The following is a 22,252-nucleotide window of genomic DNA, read 5'->3' on the forward strand; positions in this document are numbered from 1 at the left end:
CATACTTGGAAACTGAATTAGACACCAAAATAAAAGAATATTCACGGTAAAAAAAAGCAGTAAGTCATGACGACAAATGTTTTTAAGTTAATGTATATAACTTATTAAAAGTAAGTTCAGACAACACTCTACTTATTCAAACTACTTGTAATGATCCGAATCAACATAATTTTTGAGATATTTGAAATGAAGCAATTAATTTATGTTTAATCAACTTAAATTTGTATATCCAATTGAGTTAACTTAATCTATTTGTGTTGAGTCAACATGAAGGAATTTAGTGGAACCCTGCATTTTTTACAGTGAGGTGTAATGAAACTTTTTTTGTCTTTCAACTTAGTCCCTTATTTATCAACAGTGGAATGAACCACCAACTATTCCGACCTATGTTTTACGCATTCACACTCATACACTATGGTCAATTTTGATTACCCAATTCACTTATATCGCATGTCTTTGGACTGTGGGGGAAACCGGAGTACCTGGGGGAAAGCCAACATGCAAACTCCACTCAGAAACATCAACTGGCCCAGCTGGGACTTGAACCAGCAACCTTCTTGCTGTGAGGTGACATTGCTAACCACTAAGCCACCGTGCCGCCCTTGAACACTTCTATTGCCACTTTGTGTCTTAATGCTAACAAGTAACTGAAGACAAAAATTAGCATCACTAAACTGAAAAATAGTATTTGCATAATAAACAACGGGTCTTTTATAATACACTAGTTAGGCTGATGCCGTCAAAAGATTAGCTAAACTTGCTCGGTGAGCATTTACTCTGTTTGGACACAATAGAAAAATGACTATTCCAAAGAAAAACAGTTTAAGCCCATTTAGCCACTGTTTGTGTTCATGCTAATCTATTCAAAGGCTTGGGGTTGTGATTTTTCTTTTCTTAATTAACTAAATTGCAACAAAGGCTTTACCTTATTTCACAAGAATAGATCTGAATTTAAACTGATGCAATAATATTTTACTGTATTTTGATACAATAATGTAGCCTTGGTGAGCATGTGACAAAAAAAAAAACTTTTCAAAAACACGTATACATGTAACATGACAATATGACGGTGCATTCTTTAAAGTTGGCAAAAGAAACTTTTTATTGCATTTACATGCAATTGCAAATGACTGTTTTCTAGCAAAATACACCAAAATACTAATTAATCATCATCTCTGCAGAGATGTAAGAAAGATTTTGTGTAACTTCAGTGCAAAAAACTCATATTCTTCATATTCTTTATTCATATTCTTTGAAAAGTTCTTCAAAATATGTTAAAGGATTTTTCTAATTACTACATCTCTCTATTACTAATTTACTCAATGTTGTCATTGCGTAAAACATTAAGCTCTTTTCAATTCTTTAAATCTTTTTAGCTTTATTTAAAACATTGATACTTTAACACAATATTCTTTAGTTAACAAGCAGACATACTATGCAAAAAAGTAAGTTAAACATTTATATGCATCAAAAAATTCATGCACACCATATATTATCATATTATCATAACTAATTTCTTACTTGATTCATTACTTCTTAAGAATGAGAAATTGTCCGACAACGTTGACAGCTGAATTATACTTCAAAATGAATTGCATAACAAAACAGTATTATTACTTCATCTTTATTTCCAGACACTAGGTCCAATATCAACAGATGACAAACGGAACAATACAAACCACAAAATATACATTAAAAAAGACAGTTATGCCAATACTTCCTTAAAGGTGATGGATAACACACATCAGTAAGCCTAGGATTTGTCATTAAACATTAAAATGCTATTCTGAGAATGCTCCAGTCGACAAAAACTTATACATCAAATTTCTCAAAAAAAAAAAGCCCTCATCAATTACTCTGCTTCTACTGAGTGATTTACAGTACAGTACAATAATTTGCAGTATTTAAGGAAAGTACATAAGTAACTGTAATTATATTATCTTTGTCAGCAACAATAAAATACTATTCGGGGAATATTCCAGTCAACAACTAAACTTACATCAAATTTCTCAAAAAAAGCCCTCATCAATTACTCTGCTCCTACTGAGAGATTTTTACAGAACTGCTGAATTTATTTACAGTATTTAAGGCAAGTACATTTTAAGTACCTGTAAATAAATCACCTAAAAATAAACAGCAATGACTTATTTTGCTTTTCCAATGTATTTGTTAGCAACATTAAAATGCTATTCTGAGCGTTCTCCAGTCGACGAATAAACGTATACATCAACTTTCTCATCAAATTTCTCAAAAAAAGAAAAACATCAATTACTCTGCTTCTGTTAAGTGATTTATACAGAATGAAATAATTTATTTACAGTATTTAAGGCCAGTACTTTTAGGTTACTGTAATTATATTACTTTTGTCAGCAAAATTAAAATGCTATTCGGAGAATTCTCCAGTCAAAAAATAAACTTATACATCATATTTCTCATCAAATTTCCAAAAAAAAAACTCCTCAATTACTCTGCTTCTCTTGAGTGATTTATACAGAACTGCTGAATTTATTTACAGTATTTAAGGCAAGTACATAAGTAACTGAAATTATATTATCTTTGTCAGCAACAATAAAATACTATTCTGAGAATACTCCAGTCAACAACTAAACTTATACATCAAATTTCTCAAAAAAAAAAAGCATCAATTACTCTGCTCCTACTGAGTGATTTATACAGAACTGCTGAATTTATTTACAGTATTTAAGGCAAGTACATTTAAGTACCTGTAAATAAATCACCTAAAAATAAACAGCAATCCCTTATTTTGCTTTTCCAATGGATTTGTTAGCAACATTAAAATGCTATTCTGAGCGTTCTCCAGTCGACGAATAAACGTATACATCAACTTTCTCATCAAATTTCTCAAAAAAAAAAAAAAACATCAATTACTCTGCTTCTGTTAAGTGATTTATACAGAATGAAATAATTTATTTACAGTATTTAAGGCCAGTACTTTTAAGTTACTGTAATTATATTACTTTTGTCAGCAAAATTAAAATGCTATTCTAAGAATTCTCCAGTCAAAAAATAAACTTATACATCAAATTTCTAAAAAAAAAAGCCCTCATCAATTACTCTGCTTTTACTAAGTCATTTATAAAGAACAGATTAATATACTTACAGTATTTAAGGCAAGTACTTATAAGTAACTATAATTATATCACCTTTGTCAGCAACATTAAAATGCTAATCGGAGAATTCTCCAGTCAACAACTAAACTTATACATCAATTTTCTCAACAAAAAAAGCCCTCATCAATTACTCTGCTTCTATTAAGTGATTTATACAGAACTTATTTACAGTGTTTAGGGCAAGTACATTTTAAGCTGTAAATAAATCACCTAAAAATGAACAGTAATCCTTACCTTTTGAGTGGATAAACATTTTATTACAGTGACTAATGTAACATTTTATTACAGTGACTTTTGTAAATATTGTAACTTCATTGTAATACTAGTAATTCATTGTCCTCAACACAGATCACCATAACAAGCTTATCTTGTACTGTATATCATTACTTGACTTGAACATCAGAGTTAAGCACATTACTTTACGTGTAAACAGTAAAAACCTGAATTCAACGGACTTTATGGCATCAAAATGCAGCAAGAACTGTACACAAACTGATCAAATGTACAGTAATACCACATAATCCAGCATAATGTTGTCATAACACTTCATGGCACTAACAAGGATAAGGTCTAGTGAAAAATCTGTGTGAATCTGACAAGGTGTGTGGGCTGAATGCAAGTCATGTGTGACTTTCTGCTTATTTCTGCTCAGAAACCAAGAAAAAAGGGCAGGGAAAACTCATTTGCTGCTCATTACTCCTACAGGTTGAAATGCACTGCTCATTATTAAAGGAAAGGGCAAGACACAGCAAGACGTGATACCTCATTGGAAGCCAAAGAAAAGAGTTCAAAGAAAGGGGGAGGGGGGGGGGGGGGTTCAAAAGAAAGTAGAAGTAGACTTTTTTTATGCATGTATTTAAGCATAGATTCAAAGATGAATGAACAGCTTTTCAAAGTATACTCCAGTTGCTAGCATGTGCAACTGTGGATGCTGAACAATAAAAATGTCTACAAAAAAGATGCCATGATCTTATCAATTCAGAATGGATTAGAATTTAATCATTTCAAATTGTAAATAAACAAGCACAACAGTCAATGAAAATGCTGTATTTGAGACAATATTTGTATAAATTTATATTATTATTATTATAATTAATGTTACTATTATTATTATTATTATTATTATTATTATTACTATTATTATTAATATATATCATTATTATATATATTATATAATATTAAATATTATATACATATTATTATTACTATTATTATAATTATATATTGTTGTTGTTATTGTTATTATTACTATTATTATTATTATTATTATTATTATATATCATTATTATATATATTACATAATATTAATTATTATATACATATTATTATTACTATTATTATAATTATATATTGTTGTTGTTATTGTTATTATTATTATATTATTATTATTATTATCATTATTATTATATATACTATTCATTCATTAATTTTCTTTTCGGCTTAGTTCCTTTATTAATCTAGGGTCATCACAGCGGAATGAACCGCCAACTTATTCAGCACATGTTTTACGCAGCAGATGCCCTTCCAGCTGCAAACCATCACTGGGAAACATCCATACACACTCTCTCACACTCATACAATTTAGCCTTCCCAATTCACCTGTACCGCATGTCTTTAGACTGTGGGGGTAACCGGAGCACCTGGAAAAAACCCATGCGAACGCAGGGAGAACATGCAAACTCCACAGTTACTAGGAACGAACCAGCGACCTCCTTGTTGTAAGGCCACAGCACTACCTACTGTGCCACTGCGTCGCCTATGTATCTTTCACTGCTGCATATTGTAAAGTGCCTGGAGATGCTTTCTTTAAGGTGCTATATAAAAATAAAGTTAATTATTATTATATAATACGCAACCGGTGCTTCAACCTATAGAACTGTATAAGTTGTTTGTCACAATCCTGAAAGTTCCAGACAGAATCTACAGATTTTTTTATTATTATTTGTTATTATGTGGAATGATTTTGCTGCATCAGCCACAGTATTCTAAAGGCGTACTTGCACTAGGTACAGTTGCCGTGCCGAAGTGCGATTGCCCCCCCTCCCCTCATCCCCGATGGCCTGCATTCACACTGCAATTTGCCTTACGCACCTGAGCACACGTACGTCATCGATGAGTGACTGTTCAGTTTAACAGAAGAGATTCACTCTCGCTCAGCACAGTGGACATTGCTTTAGTTATATCGTTTTAATCATTTGATATGCAGTGACATGCAGTCAAACACTTTGCCGAACAGATCCACCACTTTTGATGATCATAAAAGTCCTCGTGCTGCACATATTAGGAGGTTTGCTGAAGGTGCAGCGAGGAGTTTGTGTCTTTTAATAAACTACCACAGTTTGCGTTCATTGAAAATTGAGAATGATTAATAAATCCATATGAAACGGTCCCTTAAAAGTGATGTTGCATCTTCAGTTTCGGGCTCAGGAGCGCTTTGCATTTACACTACAAGCTTACCGGGTACCATGCCAAAGCCCAACCAAACAGCGATTTGGCATACCTTTTCCAATTAGACCAGGGCTGATTCAGAGCACTCACACTTGTTAAATGAACCAGAAAAATGTGCCTGGACATGGTTAGAATAGCATAGTGTGAGTGCACCCTTAACCATGCCCATCCTATTGTTAGTTTTCGATAAGGAATGATGCACAAAAAGAAAGCGTTGTCCCTATTAAATATTCCAACATACAGAAATAAAGTTTGCATGAACTGGAATTTGCTGATACTTTTAAGTAATAACTTCAGTACACAGGTATGTATCTTTTGCGAGTAATACAAATTCAAAAAAAGTTTCTTTAAGCAAAAAAAACTAAAAAACAAAAAGAGGTCTCAGGTCTACAAAGGGAAAGAGCAGAATAGAGACTTACTTTTCCAGGCGGTAGTAGAGGGCATGTGTTGTGGGCAGACCTCCATCATCTCCAGGCTCCCACCAGCAGGTGAAGGTCTCCTTCTCTGGGGAGCGACAGCTAGTCAGTCTGGGTTTACCTGGAGGACTGACACCTGCACATATATTAAGCAGATTTACAGCACATTAGGGGGATTCAGTATGATGATCACATTCACATTTGGCAAAATAGGGTTGAAATGCATGGCAGACTGTAAATAGTCACATTCAGTTTAAAGAGAAAAAAATGTTTACTTTTTATTGCATCAAGAAGGTGCAAATCAGTGCAAATGTGTAAAAATAAAATATTTAATGCTTTGAGACATTAATTGTACCTATATTAAGGAAAATATCTATACATGTATATTATTTTACATACACTACCTGACAAATTCCTGTCTTGCAAGTTTTAGGAAACAACAAATAATAACTTGACTTCTAGTTGATCATTTGGTATCAGAAGTGGCTTCTATAAAAGGCAAAGGGCTCTAGATTAGGCTTATTTTACCAAAGTAAAATATGATCATGCCTTGATTATTAATTATTTAATTAGGACTGTAAGGCCTGACTTTGCTCAGATAAAATCTTGTCACTTAACAGAAATAATGTGGAGTATAGAATATAAAGTCATGGTGCAATGGAAAAAGAGTTAATATTGTGTCTGACTCCATCATGAGCTTGGTGGATTGCATCCATACATCTCTGCAATGACTCAAATAACTTTTGTCATCTGTAATAGCAAAGAAAGCATTCTTGCAGGACTCCAAAAGTTCAAGATTCTTTGAATTCATCTTCTATGCCTCCTCCTTCATCTTACCCCACACATGCTCAATAATGTTAATGTCTGGTGACTGGGCTGACCAATCCTGGAGCACCTTGACCTTCTTTGCTCTCAGGAACTTTAATGTGGAGGCTGAAGTATGAGAAGGAGCGCTATCCTGCTGAAGAGTTTGCCCTCTCCTGTGGTTTGTAATGTAATGGGCAGCACAAATGTCTTGATTCCCCAGACTGTTGATGTTGCCATCCACCGTGCAGATCTCTCACATGCCCCCATACTGAATTTAACCCCAAACCATTACTTTTTTTTCACCAAACTTGAAAGATTTCTATGAGAATCTTGGGTCCATGCGGGTTCCAATAGGTCTTCTGCAGTATTTGTGATGATTTGGATGCAGTTCAACAGATGATTCATCTGGAAAATTTACCTTCTGTCACTTTTCCAAATGAGTCATGTTATTATTTGTTGCTCTTACAACTGGAATTGACAACAAGACTTTTGTCAGGTAGTGTACATGCATATTATCGATAAATATATATAAATATCTATAATTTTTTCCACATAACCCATAGAATATTTTATATTGAACAGTAGTAATTTTCTACAATTAAAAGATATTTTGAAGCATTATTGGTAGTTTATAAAATAGAACATACATGTAAATGAACATTTGGCTTAAATGGCATATCTACGTCAGCACAATAGCCAAGTGGTTAGCGTGCTGATATATGGTACAGTAGCACTTCAAGGTGTCCCGAGTTTGAATCCAGGCTCGAGGATGTTTCCCATCCCTACCCCCTCTCTCTTTCCCATTTCACTTCCTGTCTGAAATACTGTCCTATTCATTTAATAAAGCCAAAGAAGCCAAAAATAAATAAAATAAAAACATTTTAAAAAATCTGATTTAAAAGTGGGCTTTTTTCCAGAACTATACATTTGCTTGAAACTAAATTATATTAGAGTTAAGAAATTCTGTCATCTGTGACAACTGAAATGAAATGACAATTATCAAAAAAGTCACTTTGATTAAAACAAAAACAGACATCTGCCCCTGGCCTCATTTTCATGTACCCCAATATGACACATACTGTATTTGTTTTTTAGTTTTAAGCTTAAACTCAATAACATTGTTACATTTAGATTAGCACTTTAGCATCTAAAGTAAATGTACAGTGCTTCAAAAATAAAAGGTTAAATACAAGTTAGTAAAACTGCCATTTTAATTTCAAATATTTTCAATTTGAATATCTTTAAAATGCAAATATGTTAATTTCTGAAATCTAACAATTCTTTAAGCTTAAATGATTATCAGCATTAAGAACAGTTGTGTTTTATAATCCTTCCATGAATGGAGAGCTTAAATTAAATAAAAAAAAAATCTATTATCTAATATCTACATCAATTAAATGCATCCTCGCTGAACATCATCGTTTTTATTTTTATCTTACTGACCCCAAACAACAATGTCCACGTGAAGATAATACCGGCTTTACTCATTACTCATTAAGTTCATCAGCAATATTTATAACACTCACCTGCTGCTTGCGATACTAAATCTGCAATAAAGATCAAAATCAGCACAGCGGCGGAAATCCTCATCGTCACCTAATGTTTTCCAAACTCCTCAGATCTGTCAGAGATGAGAGAAAAACCACTCATTAATTCTGAATGACTCCTTTGGCATAACAAGCTCAGTAATTCTTTATTTAATTTGAGACGTACTTTACTATCCATAACAAACAACAAATGCTGTCCTGTACTGAGTGATCGGCTGTTAAAGAGAGCAGACGCATGCAGCTGTAAGCGATTCATGAAGCTTCTTTGTTTAGTATAAACAGAAGACATACAGAAATACTGCTGTATACAATGTAGACGCTGACGTGGGATTATTTTAACAAAAACAAAGTCATTTACTTGGAAAACATTCATTGTTGCTTCAATTTAACTAGTTCATAGTTCATAAATTTTTCTTCGGCTTAGTTCCTTATTTATCAGGGGTCGCCACAGTGGAATGAACCACCAACTATTCCGGCATTTGTTTTACGCAGCAGATGCCCTTCCAACTGCAACCCAGTACTGGGAAACATCAATACACACTCATTCATACACACACTCATACACTACGGCCAATTTAGTTTATTCAATTCACCTATAGCCATTGTCTTTGGACTGTGGGGGAAACCGGAGGTAACCCACGCCAACAGGGGGAGAACATTTGAACAAATTAAATAATGTTCAATACATTCTAATGCAAACTTAGTTTTACTATAGTTATATTATAGTATTTAATAAATTTGACTAAATATGTAGCTTATGGTTTGAATAATAAAAAACTGTACTCTACCTTCTAACGCAACTTTTTTCTCAGTATTTTTGTTGTTTTCTAGTGCAACTGTCTATTTGTAATTATTAATAATAACTATTAATAACAATTATTAATGCAATTTTAATATAAATTCAATCTAAATAGATAAATATCATATATTTATTCACATTTATATATTTAGCTTTTCATTTATTTAAATTAAATATCTTTCTTGGAATTCAATAACTCTGTGTTTATATCTTGCAAATGTGACTTTTTATGTGAGAATTTGTATTTTTTTTCTTGCAATTGCAAGTTTATATCACAATTCTGGCTTTATTTAAGTTTTATAATGTGTTTTTTTAATGAAGATAATGCAAGTCTTATGAAAGACCTACAGATTTATAAAGAAATGAATGAATGTACATTTGGCATGTTGGCATCATTAATAAAAAACTTTTTTTCCCTCGCAATTGTGAGTTTATATGACACAACTGTGACCTCATTTCTCAGAATTGCAAGATATAAAGTAAAAATTCAGATTTTAAAACATCTCAAAACCCTTTTCAAATTTACATCTCTTAATTCTGAAAAAAATCTGCAAGTTTGCATCAAAAACTTCTGAGAGAAAGTTACAATACCCTTTTTTTATTATTCAGAGCTGGGAAAGGGCTTCCACCACCTTTAAAATGGTTGTCCAGAGTGTATTTTTAAGGCTTGGTTGTGTTTATAAGATGCAAAGCAATGTGAGCTCATACTTCATTTGTAGGGAATCAGGTTATATTTTCATATATCTTACTTTGATTATATACAGCTATTCAGCTAATACGAAAACGAGTTCCTATATTCCATATTTCCTAGTTCCTCTGAAGGCCCGCCCTCAAGAGGCTCTGATTTGTCAGCTAACATAATGTGGTGTGGTTCGCAGATCAGCTCCACATCACCAGGAAGTCTCTGTTAAAACATTACAGCGCCTCTGGCCATACCATTTCGCTGTGCGAGGTGTATGTGCATAACCTGAAGGGTTTATAACATTATTTACCCTGATGTATTTGTTTTTGTCCCCAAACTTCGGTCACTGTAGGCTTCGCTAAGCTAACTCTGTAAAAGCCAATGTCTCCCTTTGCATTTAACTTTGAGTGTCTTACATTCAGATATGTTGTTTATGTTCACAAAGCTACATTACACATAAACTAAAGTTGACATGAAATATGAAATATTTTAGTAGTGGACCACCCCTTTAAACTGTTTGTGATATCAGATTTCATTGTTTTTTTCTAGAAATACTCCTCCAGGAAGACAGAGACTTTTATCTGTGCATTAACAGCCCTGTTTTATGTTTGTACCCATCACAGTTTCACAATAATCCCTTACTGGACATCATGCAGTTATTTTACGAGTTTTTCAATAATTTGTTCTTTCATCACTTCTTATCAGCAGATGATTTGAATCATGATCTGTTTGATTTCAGCTTGTATAGTTGCTGTAAATCTATATTTCATGAGGTTTTGCAACCCACTGCCAACCAATTAAAAATATAGCGGTCATCAAGCTGCCATTTTCTACAGTTTTACATGGAGATGCTGCATTTAAACAGAGTGGGAATTTTCCTGCTGGTTTTATTGGTCACTTCTGGTTGTTTACAACATGACAGACTTCGAGGCAAAGGTTTTTCAATATCACCTTGCTGCCAATGGAAGAAAGACTCTTAATGTCAAACTTCCAGAAGGAATTGCTGAACTCATAAAACTGGCAGACAGATTCATTACTCAAGTCAAAGGTTTAAAGGTCTAAGGAAACATTTTTTAACTTTCGACACTACATCCAAAAACAGCAAAACACATGTCTGAATTATGAAATGTTACAGGCAAGACATCAAATCTTTAATATGGGGTTAAATATATTATATTATATTATTATATTATATTATATTATATTATATTATATTATATTATATTATATTATATTATATTATATTATATTATATTATATTATATTACATCTTATTACATCATATTATATTATATCAAATATAGCAAGGTCAAAATTATTCACCCCTTTAAGCAAATTTTTTTTAGTTAGGTCTACAGAACAAACCATCGTTATACAATAACTTACCTAATTACCCTAACCTGCCTAGTTAATCTAATTAACCTAGTTAAGTGTCATGTTAAGCTGTATAGAAGTGTCTTGAAAAATATCTAGTCAAATATTATTTACTGTCATCATGGCAAAGATAAAATAAATCAGCTATTAGAAATGAGTTATTAAAACTATTATGTTTAGAAATGTGTTGAAGAAATCTGCTCTCCGTTAAACAGAAATTGGGGGAAAAAATAAACAGAGGGACTAATAATTCAGGGAGTTTAATAATTCTGACTTCAACTGTATATATGTATGGCTTTTATGCATTTTAGTCACAAGATCTTCATAGAGAATGAAAAAAAGCTTATCGATTAATGGTTTGTTACAGTAGTAGATTAATTGATTATTAAAAATTCCATAGCTGCAGCCCTAGATGCAGTAGCACCAAGTCTTTACAGAGGCAAAGAAACACCAGTGAGTAATATAGAGATTGAAATAAAGTGTTTAAACACAAAGCAAATACTTACAAGAAAGGAAAAAAATGGACAAGTATTTAAAACTACGCTAAAAAAAGTCTTTTGTTGGGTCAACTCATAACACCTAGTTCCTTTTTTTACATGGAAATGTTTTGAGTTTTACTTGCTTCTTTAGAAAAGTTCAACTAACTGAAGTTTCGGTTCTGAGAAGCTCAAATTCACAATAAATTTCACAATACAAAATTTATGACTTTTTTTGTAAACCTATAATTACAATACTCAAACAACCACATGGGGAGGTTTTAAGACTGTCTCTGTCTGTTGGATTTATCAGTTGTGAAACATTAAACAAGACCATGTAACAATGTAGAAACACCACTCAGTGTTATTTTACATTCAATTTTTTAATTTCAGTGCCAGAATACAATTAGTGTCACAATAACCGGCGATCTAATTCTTGTAGATCACTGGTAAACACACAGTTTGCGAAAGAACTACAAATACGCTGGCACTTGGACTACAAGGTCCAGTCATGCACTGCAAACACACACCAGTTCCTAATCCTGTCTGATCGCAAACACTCACAGCTGAAGCTGCTCATGGACTGATTACAAGACTATTTAAACAGCACACACACACACATCAAGGCTGAGTCTTGTTGAACAGTTTTGTGAACATTATGACGGGTTTTCCTTGCCATGTTTTTGACCCTAGCCTTGTTTGTTTGTTAACGTTACCTGCTTCCTGCCAGTACTGACTATTGCATGTGCATTTGACTACGACTCTGGATTTGCCTACATACATCTGTTTGATCCTGATTGTGACCGTTGCCTGACCTTTATAATAAACCATGCGTTTGGATCCTCACTTCTTTGTCAGCGTCACTTCACATTACAATTAGTCTCGCCAGAAAACCATAAAGAATGGTTTATTTTACTTGTATCTACTGTACTCTATTATACTTATCTATGGTACTTATAATTAGATTACTTTTTTTAATCTAGATTACCTCCTACAAAATGATCCCAAACGATCTACAAGGATGAATTCTATCCAAATAGAGTTATTCAAGTCATCTGGTGGTGAAATTGTATTTATATCTCAATATACAGAGCCTATAGAAAATCATCATGCCCCTTTAAAATAATTACTTCATTTGTCATACGTCCTAAAATCAAATCACTCTCCAAATAACTTGTCCAGCCTTTGAAATGTTTTAGTAGCCTTCTCCTAACCTTTGCCTTTCTAAATCTTTATTTAGAAAAACAGGGTGAAAACAGGGTGTAATGTGAGTAAAAGGTATAGAATAAAAAAAAATATCGCAATGTCCGTTTTTCCAATAGCATGCAGCCCTAGATGATGATATTATTTTAGAAGATAAATATCGCACACTCCTAGCTTGAACGAACATAGTCTGGATCAGATGTAGCATGTAAACAAAGGCTACTTGCACAGTTTGAATATGTATTTTCTGTTCCATCACAAAAGCTCTTTTGCTCAAACATATCAGTTTGTTTTAGCTTTAAGTGCTACCGGTGTAAGCACTGAAGTAATATGCAAATACGTTTGGCTTCCAACTCCTCCGCAGAATCAGCTTAATCTCCAGACTACCATTAATCTGATGACCAAAATAAGCACTAGACACATGGAAAGCATGATATTAGGGCTACAGATTGAGACAGACGTAAACATGACGGATAGAAATGAGCGAGAGATGGAACTTTTATTTCCCCTTCTGAACAGGGTGGCATCACAGATTAAAAAAAGGAGGGGGAAAAAGCTTGTCCAGCTGGCATTTTCACCATATCTGATTACGTAAGGGATTATATCATCAACAGACCCGGTCAAACTGTGTTTGGCTTCATTCAGGGCTTCATTCGGACTCAATGTAAAGTGGAATGGTGACTGACAGATACTGGCAGCCCACCAGCATCTCAATGAGTTCAGCAAGCATGAAGATTGAAGGAGCCCACTGGACTGGTGCTTTTCATTGTGCATAAATCAATGCAATTACAACTATGCAATGCTGGAAAAGTATCTACTAGTTTAGGGTGGATTTGAGATGGATCTAGTCTACTAATTTGTGAATAAGTAGCTCTGTTTCCATCCACCGTTTTTTTTATACACATTTTGAAATATCATTTACATTCAGTCATTTAGCAGATACTTTAGCGATTCAACAAGAAGAGGCAATACAATAATAATTCTTTACATTTATAAGTGCTTTTCTGGACACTCAAATTTGGCCAGGATGGCAGGGTTAAACCCCTTTTCTTTTTCAAAGGACATTCTGGGATTTTTAAAGTCTCATTGAGCAGTATAGTCCCCATCAATATACTGGGGCGTAAGGACCCATACAGGCTGAAAGATGAGCGCCCTCTACTGGTCTCACTAACACCACTTCTGGCAGCAACCTAGCTTTCCCATGTGGTCTCCCATCCAGGTACTGACCGGGCACAGCCCTGCTTCGATTCAGTGAGCGACCATGTGAGAGTTGCAGAGAGCTAGCTGCCAGCCAATGAGTGGGTGCAGCCATTTGAATCTTTTTGGCTCAAGACTTCCGGACCCATTCACTTCCATTCATTTTTAGATTTTACAACAGCTCGTTATGCTGCTTGATGTTGCAAACTGATCATTTCTTATTATATTATTCTGCTTTTTATCTGTATAATCATGAACACGCTTGTTTGTAGAGCAAGTAGTGTAACTGTTTTCTGCCGTTTATTATTCCTAGTCATTTCTCCCGTAGGCATCTGAATCGGAAGTTCTGAAATAATCGCAAAAGCGAACGCACTTCCTCATCGCAAAATAAGGTCAATACACACAAAAAGTGCTGATTATACATAAGAACTGTTTGTGCTCAGAGCAGTAAGTGCTAGACTGTTTTATTTAGACACAGAAGAGTGTTTCTTCAGATGGTTTGTCAAGCCCACTCACCTGTGTAAAGCACACTTCAGAAATGCTCAGTTTTTTGTTTTGTTTTTAGAGAGAGAAAAGTGTGCTGCTACAGGTGGTTTGTCAAGCCCACTCACCTGTGTGAAGCGCACTTCATGAATGCACAGTGTTTTTTAATGAGATGTTAAGTGATTGTAAGATTCAAAAACTGGTGCAAGTGTGGTGGGGCAGTGGGTAGCACGTTCGCTTCAAAGCAAGAAGGTCGCTGGTTCGAGCCTAAACTGGGTCAGTTGGCGTTTCTGTGTGAAGTTTGCATGTTCTTCCTGTGTTCGCGTGGGTTTCCTCCGAGTGCTCCAGTTTCCCCCACAAGTCCAAAGACATGTAGTATAGGTAAATTGGATAGGCTAAATTATCTGTAGTGTATGTGTGTAAATGAGAGTGTATGAATGTTTCCCAGTGATGGGTTGCGGCTGGAAGGGCATCCGCTGTGTAAAACATGTGCTGGATAAGTTGGCGGTTCATTCTGCTGTGACGACCCCAGATTAAGAAAGGGACTAAGCTGAAAAGAAAATGAATGAATGAATGGTGCAAGAGTTGGTTAAAGTGTCAGAGATGAAAGAGTGTGTTTTCTACAGGTGGTTTGTCAAGCCCACTCACCTGTGTGAGGCACATTCAGAATTGCATATATCACATTAAAAATGCTTAACGGAAACAACTGAGTAGGATACTTTTTTTTTAATCTGATAAGAAAAAATGTGCATAACTGTGATAGAACACATTTACCAAATAAATTTCATGCGCATCAAAAAAAGTCATGTGATTTTGTTTTAACATGGAACGGAATTAGTGGACAATCCAGAGCAGTGGTCCTCAACCACCAGGCCACTGGGTCAATAGGTACCGGGCTGCAAGAAGTCAATAGTTATTTAGGTGAATCTACCATGTCTGTTCAAGAAGATCAACTGCTGGAGATCGCAAATGATGGTGGCCTTTTAGAGGCCGTTTGCATATCGATTTTCTAGAGTTTGTTATTTCCACTGGAGGCGCACCCGCAGTAAAATAATCAAGTGTTGACTGGTCTGCGGTGATAAAAAGATTGGGGACCAATGATCCAGAGGACCAAACACACTGTAAACACCTGAAATGCTGTTTTGAATGTTCTAAAATCCCTCAGCCAAAGTCTATCATCAATCTGGTCCTTTGTTGTTCCAACACAAATCATTTGAGTCAACTTAATCATTTTTATTAATTTAGGTGGAATGAACATAAAACAATTAAGTTGCCTAACCCCCCCAAAAAAATCAGAATTGTGTTGTTTCAACTCATTTTAAATAAACTGTCTGAACAAGTAGCAAAAGTAATTTTAGGAGTGTACTCACTTATTAATAGTCATATTCTGATCTAAAAACATTTCCCTGTCGTATCAGCCATTGTCCCAGTCCCGTTAGTCAGCCCTCAACAGCAGTGCTCTACTTTCAGTCTGTTACCCTCATATCTAGGACTCTCCTTTGTCATTCATGAATAGGTCAAACCCTCTGTGAAAGCTGACGGTTCATCTAGGGTTAGTCTTTGATTTGACTTGGCAGTGATTTGAAAAACTGCACATTTAATGGTGTTGAGGAAGTTGAAAAGGAAAATCATCACTTATGATGAAAGCACTCTTTAACCTGTATGATACCTTCAGTCAATAAATATTCAGGCAATAAAACATTTAGTTCAATACTTTCAGTAAGCAGTTTCTGAACTACCTCAAACACATGTATGTTTTGGTAAAATATGGTCAAATACTGAGTATCCTGAATTTTAAACAATCACAAAGAAAGCTCATTTTGCTGTACTGTTGCTCAATGAAGTGATTGGTGGTCTTTGAAAGGTGAGTTGTTTTTTGTTTATTTTAATATCCTAATTACACAACATAATAACACATCCATATCTCAGCAGTATCTGTCGTGTTTTAGGTCCCCTTGAAACATTTGCGTTGTGTTACATGGATATTTGCATGTATTTTACATGGAGTGTTGTGACCAATTTGATGCGCGTTTCTTCAGTTGTTTGTGTTGTGACCAATTTGCTGTGCGTTTCTTCAGTTGTTTGTGTTGTGACAAATTGGCAGTGCCTTTCTTCAGTTGTTTGTGTTGTGACCAATTTGCAGTGTGTTTCTTCAGTTGTTTGTGTTGTGACAAATTGGCAGTGTGTTTCTTCAGTTGTTTGTGTTGTGACCAATTTGCAGTGTGTTTTTTCAGTTGTTTGTGTTGTGACAAATTGGCAGTGTGTTTCTTCAGTTGTTTGTGTTGTGACCAATTGGCAGTGTGTTTCTTCAGTTGTTTGTGTTGTGACCAATTGGCAGTGTGTTTCTTCGGTTGTTTGTGTTGTGACCAATTGGCAGTGTGTTTCTTCAGTTGTTTGTGTTGTGACAAATTGGCAGTGTGTTTCTTCAGTTGTTTGTGTTGTGACCAATTTGCAGTGTGTTTCTTCAGTTGTTTGTGTTGTGACAAATTGGCAGTGTGTTTCTTCAGTTGTTTGTGTTGTGACCAATTGGCAGTGTGTTTCTTCAGTTGTTTGTATTGTGACCAATTGGCAGTGTGTTTCTTCAGTTGTTTGTGTTGTGACAAATTGGCAGTGTGTTTCTTCAGTTGTTTGTGTTGTGACCAATTTGCAGTGTGTTTCTTCAGTTGTTTGTGTTGTGACAAATTGGCAGTGTGTTTCTTCAGTTGTTTGTGTTGTGACCAATTGGCAGTGTGTTTCTTCAGTTGTTTGTGTTGTGACCAATTGGCAGTGTGTTTCTTCGGTTGTTTGTGTTGTGACCAATTGGCAGTGTGTTTCTTCAGTTGTTTGTGTTGTGACCAATTGGCAGTGTGTTTCTTCGGTTGTTTGTGTTGTGACCAATTGGCAGTGTGTTTCTTCGGTTGTTTGTGTTGTGACCAATTTGCTGTGCGTTTCTTCGGTTGTTTGTGTTGTGACCAATTGGCAGTGTGTTTCTTCAGTTGTTTGTGTTGTGACCAATTGGCAGTGTGTTTCTTCAGTTGTTTGTGTTGTGACCAATTGGCAGTGTGTTTCTTCAGTTGTTTGTGTTGTGACCAATTGGCAGTGTGTTTCTTCAGTTGTTTGTGTTGTGAACAATTTGCAGTGTGTTTCTTAAGTTGTTTGTGTTGTGACCAATTTGCTGTGCATTTCTTCGGTTGTTTGTGTTGTTTGCAACACTTGTGCTGTCAAATTGATGAAGATCATTTCTTTACTTCTTGGTGTTTTTTGTAATTGTTTGTGCTTTTTAAATTGCAGCGCATTAAGCTCTCTCTAGGCCACCATACATAGTAAAGCAGGTGTTTTGGATGCTGTCTGTTTTGACTGCTTTATTAAGGAACGTCAGCTTGTATGCTCCATGTTGCCTCTTTTCAAAGGAGACCGAATGTTTACTGTTGTTCAGCGGCAGAAGCAGACCACAGTTAAGACATTTTGCTGCAACTTTTCAAAGAGACGGAAGGAAAATAAACAGCAGTCGGATATTACACAGGTAAAATAGTCTTATATCCGTGTGCATTCGCAGTATGCAACAAAAGAGTTTTCAACGGTTTTAATGTGGATGCTGGATAGAAATGAAAACAGTAGTGTGGACATGCAGCTTTTTTAGATGAAAAATGCCATTTTCAAATGTATCCGGATTAGGTAGCCACAGTCATATCCGCTGAGCATGTGAACACAATAACCAATCAGCAGCATTCTAATCAGAATGTGCTTAACAGCTCAAATAATTTCAGTATCGAGTGGTACCAAAGTTAATGAGTGTTTATGGATGTCTCCCAGAGATGGGATGCAGCTGGAAGGGCATCCGCTGCATTAAACATGCACTGGATAAGTTGGCGGTTCATTCCGCTGTGGCGGCCATGGATTAATAAAGGGACTAAGCTGAAAATAAAATGAATGAATGAATGAATGAATGAATGAATGAATGAATGAATGGTACCAAAGTTGAAACTTTCGACATCTCTAATCAAGAGTTTAAGCTGACAAGACTTTAAAAAATATGCAGATGTTTGTTTGTTTGTTTGAGTACCCGAGACACAAGCTGTAAGAATCAAGTAACTTTATAGTCATGAAACACTACGCTAAATTTTCTGAGATTTTTAACAAAGCTGTTTGTGTTGTACATCACAGAAGACATACTGTAAAAGCATCTGTGGTTTTAAATTTTTAACTGTAGGAGAACCCTGGTTAATTTTGAGCCTTATTTGCAGTATTTTTGTCTTAAAATCACCAATATCACAGAATGTGCTGTGGCAAACAATGACCAGTAATAGATGATGACAAATCATTCATTCATTTTCTTTTCGGGTTAGTCCCTTTATTAATCCAGGGTTGCCACAGTGGAACAAACCGCCAACTTATCCAGCACATGTTCTACGCAGCGGATGCCCTTCCCGCCACAATCCATTTCTGGGAAACATCCATGCACACTCACTCACACACACTCATACACTATGAACAATTTAGCCTACCCAATAGACCTGCACCGAATGTCTTTGGACTGTGGGGCAAACCAGAGCACCCGGGGGAAACCCACGCGAACGCAGGGAGAACATGCAAGCTCTACACAGAAACACCAACTAACCCAGCCGAGGCTCGAACCAGCGAGCTTCTTGCTGTGAGGCAACAGCACTACCTACTGGGCCACTGCATTGCCCCGATGACAAATCAGTTTATCATAATTATTCATGGAACTATGAGTCCTAATATTAGACGCTTCTCTCAATTATTCATCACAGCACGTCAGGAAAGCAATGTGCAGTAATGAAGAGATCCATTTGCAGATCAATAAAGTGTTTGTTTTTGTTTTAAAAGAATTCCTACATGGCTAATATTCTCTACAGACCCAGAGACTTGGCCATAAACGCAATGAGTTCGTGTTTTCACAGTTCCCAGTTTCACAGTGATATGACCAATAGCACTGCTAATACAAACAGCACAAAATAAGCTATTAAATATAAAGCAGCATGTGTGTTATTAATGCAACTTACATTAATAGGGAGCAACGCCACATTAATTGACTATCTAAGCTATGGTAAAGTTAAAGGTGAATCAACGACTCTGTCATTTTTTAAAACACAATGTTGGGCCAAGTTTAATCTACATGTAGTAGTAACACACACACACACACACACACGCACACACACACACACACACACACACACACACATCACTGCACAGGCATACCTGACATATTTATATCCTGTCATTATCTATACAAAAACACAATAATTGCTGATCTTCTTCAATCACAGCGTCAAGTTATTTCAAGCCAAGAATTTAGCATAAAAAACTAGCTTCAAGCAAGACCTTTTAATAATTCTGAAGCAATCTTGCATTGATTTATCGACTTATAGTGGATCCTTGTTCTTGGGCAAACAATTGCTGAACTCTGAACTGTTGCAGAAAGGCATAAACAATCAGTGAACTTAAATGACTTCTAAATTAGACCCAGTTTAAGTCTGAAATATTTGAGCTTTTTGTCCACTTTGAGTCAAAACTGATTCAATCTGGTTATGTAGTGCAGATGCTCAAGTCATTGAATCTGCTGTTTGTTCAAACTACTTACAGTGGGGAAAATAAGTATTGAACACGTCATGCTTTTCAATAGGAATAATATTTCTAAAGAAGCTGCTAACATGGAATTGAACCACATTTTGGTAAAACCCAAACAATACAAACATAAAAATAAAACTAAACAAAACAATCTGAAAAATGAGTGATGGGTAATAACAATGCAATGACACAAAGGGAAAGTACTGAACTACAAAAACATATTTAATATTTTATGTAAAAGGATTTTTTTTTGGTGATGGCAGCTTATAGACGCCTCTCATATGAAGAATGAAGTCATGTGCTGCTCACGTGTGAGTTCTTCACAGACTTCAACAGAGTGTAAAAATCTTCATGGTTCTGTACATTCAGGTCAGGTGATTTGCTGGGCCATTCTACAGCTTGATTTTCTTTCTCTGAAAGCTTTTGAGAGTTTCCTTGGCTGTGTTTTGGATCGTTGTCTTGCTGAAATGTCCACCCTGTTTCATCTTTATCATCCTAATAATGTAGATGTTGGACTGAAGCAGCTGATATTAAATTACAATGAGGAAGGGCAGAGGATTGCTGAAGAACACTGAGAGATTTCAGCTGCTGTCTAGGCTTTCACCGCCTTTCTATACCTCCCTTTCTTTATGTGTTCAATAATTTTTCCCTGTGTCATATCATTTCATTATGCATAAATGCATAATTTGTAAACTAATTAGATTTGTTTTGTTTGCATATAGGCATTTAAGTGGTTGTCATCAACATCGGGGGGTGGGGGTGGGGTTCAAGTCAACAGCACCTTTATAAATATGGTTTCTGAGAAAAATGATGACGTGTTCAATACATATTTTCCCCGCTGTATTTAAAATGAGCTGATTCAACACAATTCTTGTGTTTTTAAAGGGGACAACTTAACTGTATTATGTTTAATTCACTTAAATGTGTAAAAACGAATAAGTTTACTTAATTCCTTCATGTTGCCCAATACTAAGCATTTTTTTACAATAATTGTCATGTCAAATGCTTTAAATAAACACAAAATTGATAATTACAGGAATTTACAATTACAGCTTAATTGCACACAAGCGTACAGTTATGTTCTCTGCTCATAATATAGGCTCTAATGTACTCCTGCTGGCCAATTATTTACAGCACTGGCATTTTTTTCATTCAAGATTCACTGGATAGAAGCCAAAAATGCATTTTATTTAGTTTCCATGGCTACAAGCACCATGTTATGTTTTCAAGAGAACTGCTGTATTACCGTCTTTGCTAATGGGTTAAATGATAAATATAGATGGTCTGTAGGTACTTGCTCTTAATGAGTACTGAAACAGCCTGTGTAACCTTAACCTCTGACAGACAAGCAGAGGAATTAGCATTAATTCATGACATCTAATTGAAATATAGATAGTAAAAACATTACAAAATCTGAACTGCATTGGAATATTCTAAATTTAATGCACTAACTGTCAATACTTCATATATATTTTAAAGAGGTCACCTGCTAACCAAGACTGCTTTATTCAAAGGGAAATTTAAATACTATTGAAGTAAAAGGTTATTCAACATTCTTCAGACTATCTTTAACACAAAAAAAATAAAAAAATCTCAAACTGGTTTGGAACAAGACAAGGTTGAGTAAATTATGGCAGATTTTTTTTTTTTTGGGTGAACTACTCCCTCCTTTAATAAAAATACATTTAAAAAAATAACATTGTGAAATAAGGGGTGGTGCGGTGGCGCAGTGGGTAGCGCTGTCGCCTCGCAGCAAGAAGGTCAGTTGGCATTTCTGTGTGGAGTTTGAATGTTCTCCCTGTGTTCACGTGGGTTTCCTCCGGGTGTTTCCCCACACAAGTCTAAATGCGCTGTTGGGAAATTGGGTAAGCTAAATGGAAGGCCAGCTGCTGTGTAAAACAAATACTGGATGAGTTAGCGATTCCTTCCGCTGTAGTGACCCTCGATTAATAAGGGGACTAAGCTAAAAAAAAAAAATAATTAATGAATATTGTGAAATATTATTACAATTTAATTTTTTAAGCTATTAAAGTTGTCCTAAAACTATTGAACAACACCCATTCATGCTTTAGGATAATTTTGAAGAAAATTTTTGATCTACTTCAAATGTTGACTACTATA

General features: G+C 35.1%; 1 protein-coding gene across 1 annotated transcript in view; it reads right to left on the minus strand.

Moving 5' to 3' along the window:
• Window positions 1-22,252, minus strand: part of prlra (prolactin receptor a) — a 53,179-nt gene that overhangs the window by 13,636 nt on the left and 17,291 nt on the right. The window contains exons 2-3 of the mRNA XM_056446676.1: window positions 8,329-8,423; window positions 5,999-6,131 (exon numbers count right to left, since the gene is read on the minus strand). Of these exons, the coding sequence (XP_056302651.1) occupies window positions 5,999-6,131; window positions 8,329-8,392 (197 nt within the window). The 5' untranslated portion in view covers window positions 8,393-8,423. The remainder of the gene's footprint in view (window positions 1-5,998; window positions 6,132-8,328; window positions 8,424-22,252) is intronic.

Source organism: Danio aesculapii, chromosome 21 (assembly GCF_903798145.1).
Source record: "Danio aesculapii chromosome 21, fDanAes4.1, whole genome shotgun sequence".
Lineage (NCBI taxonomy): Eukaryota > Metazoa > Chordata > Actinopteri > Cypriniformes > Danionidae > Danio > Danio aesculapii.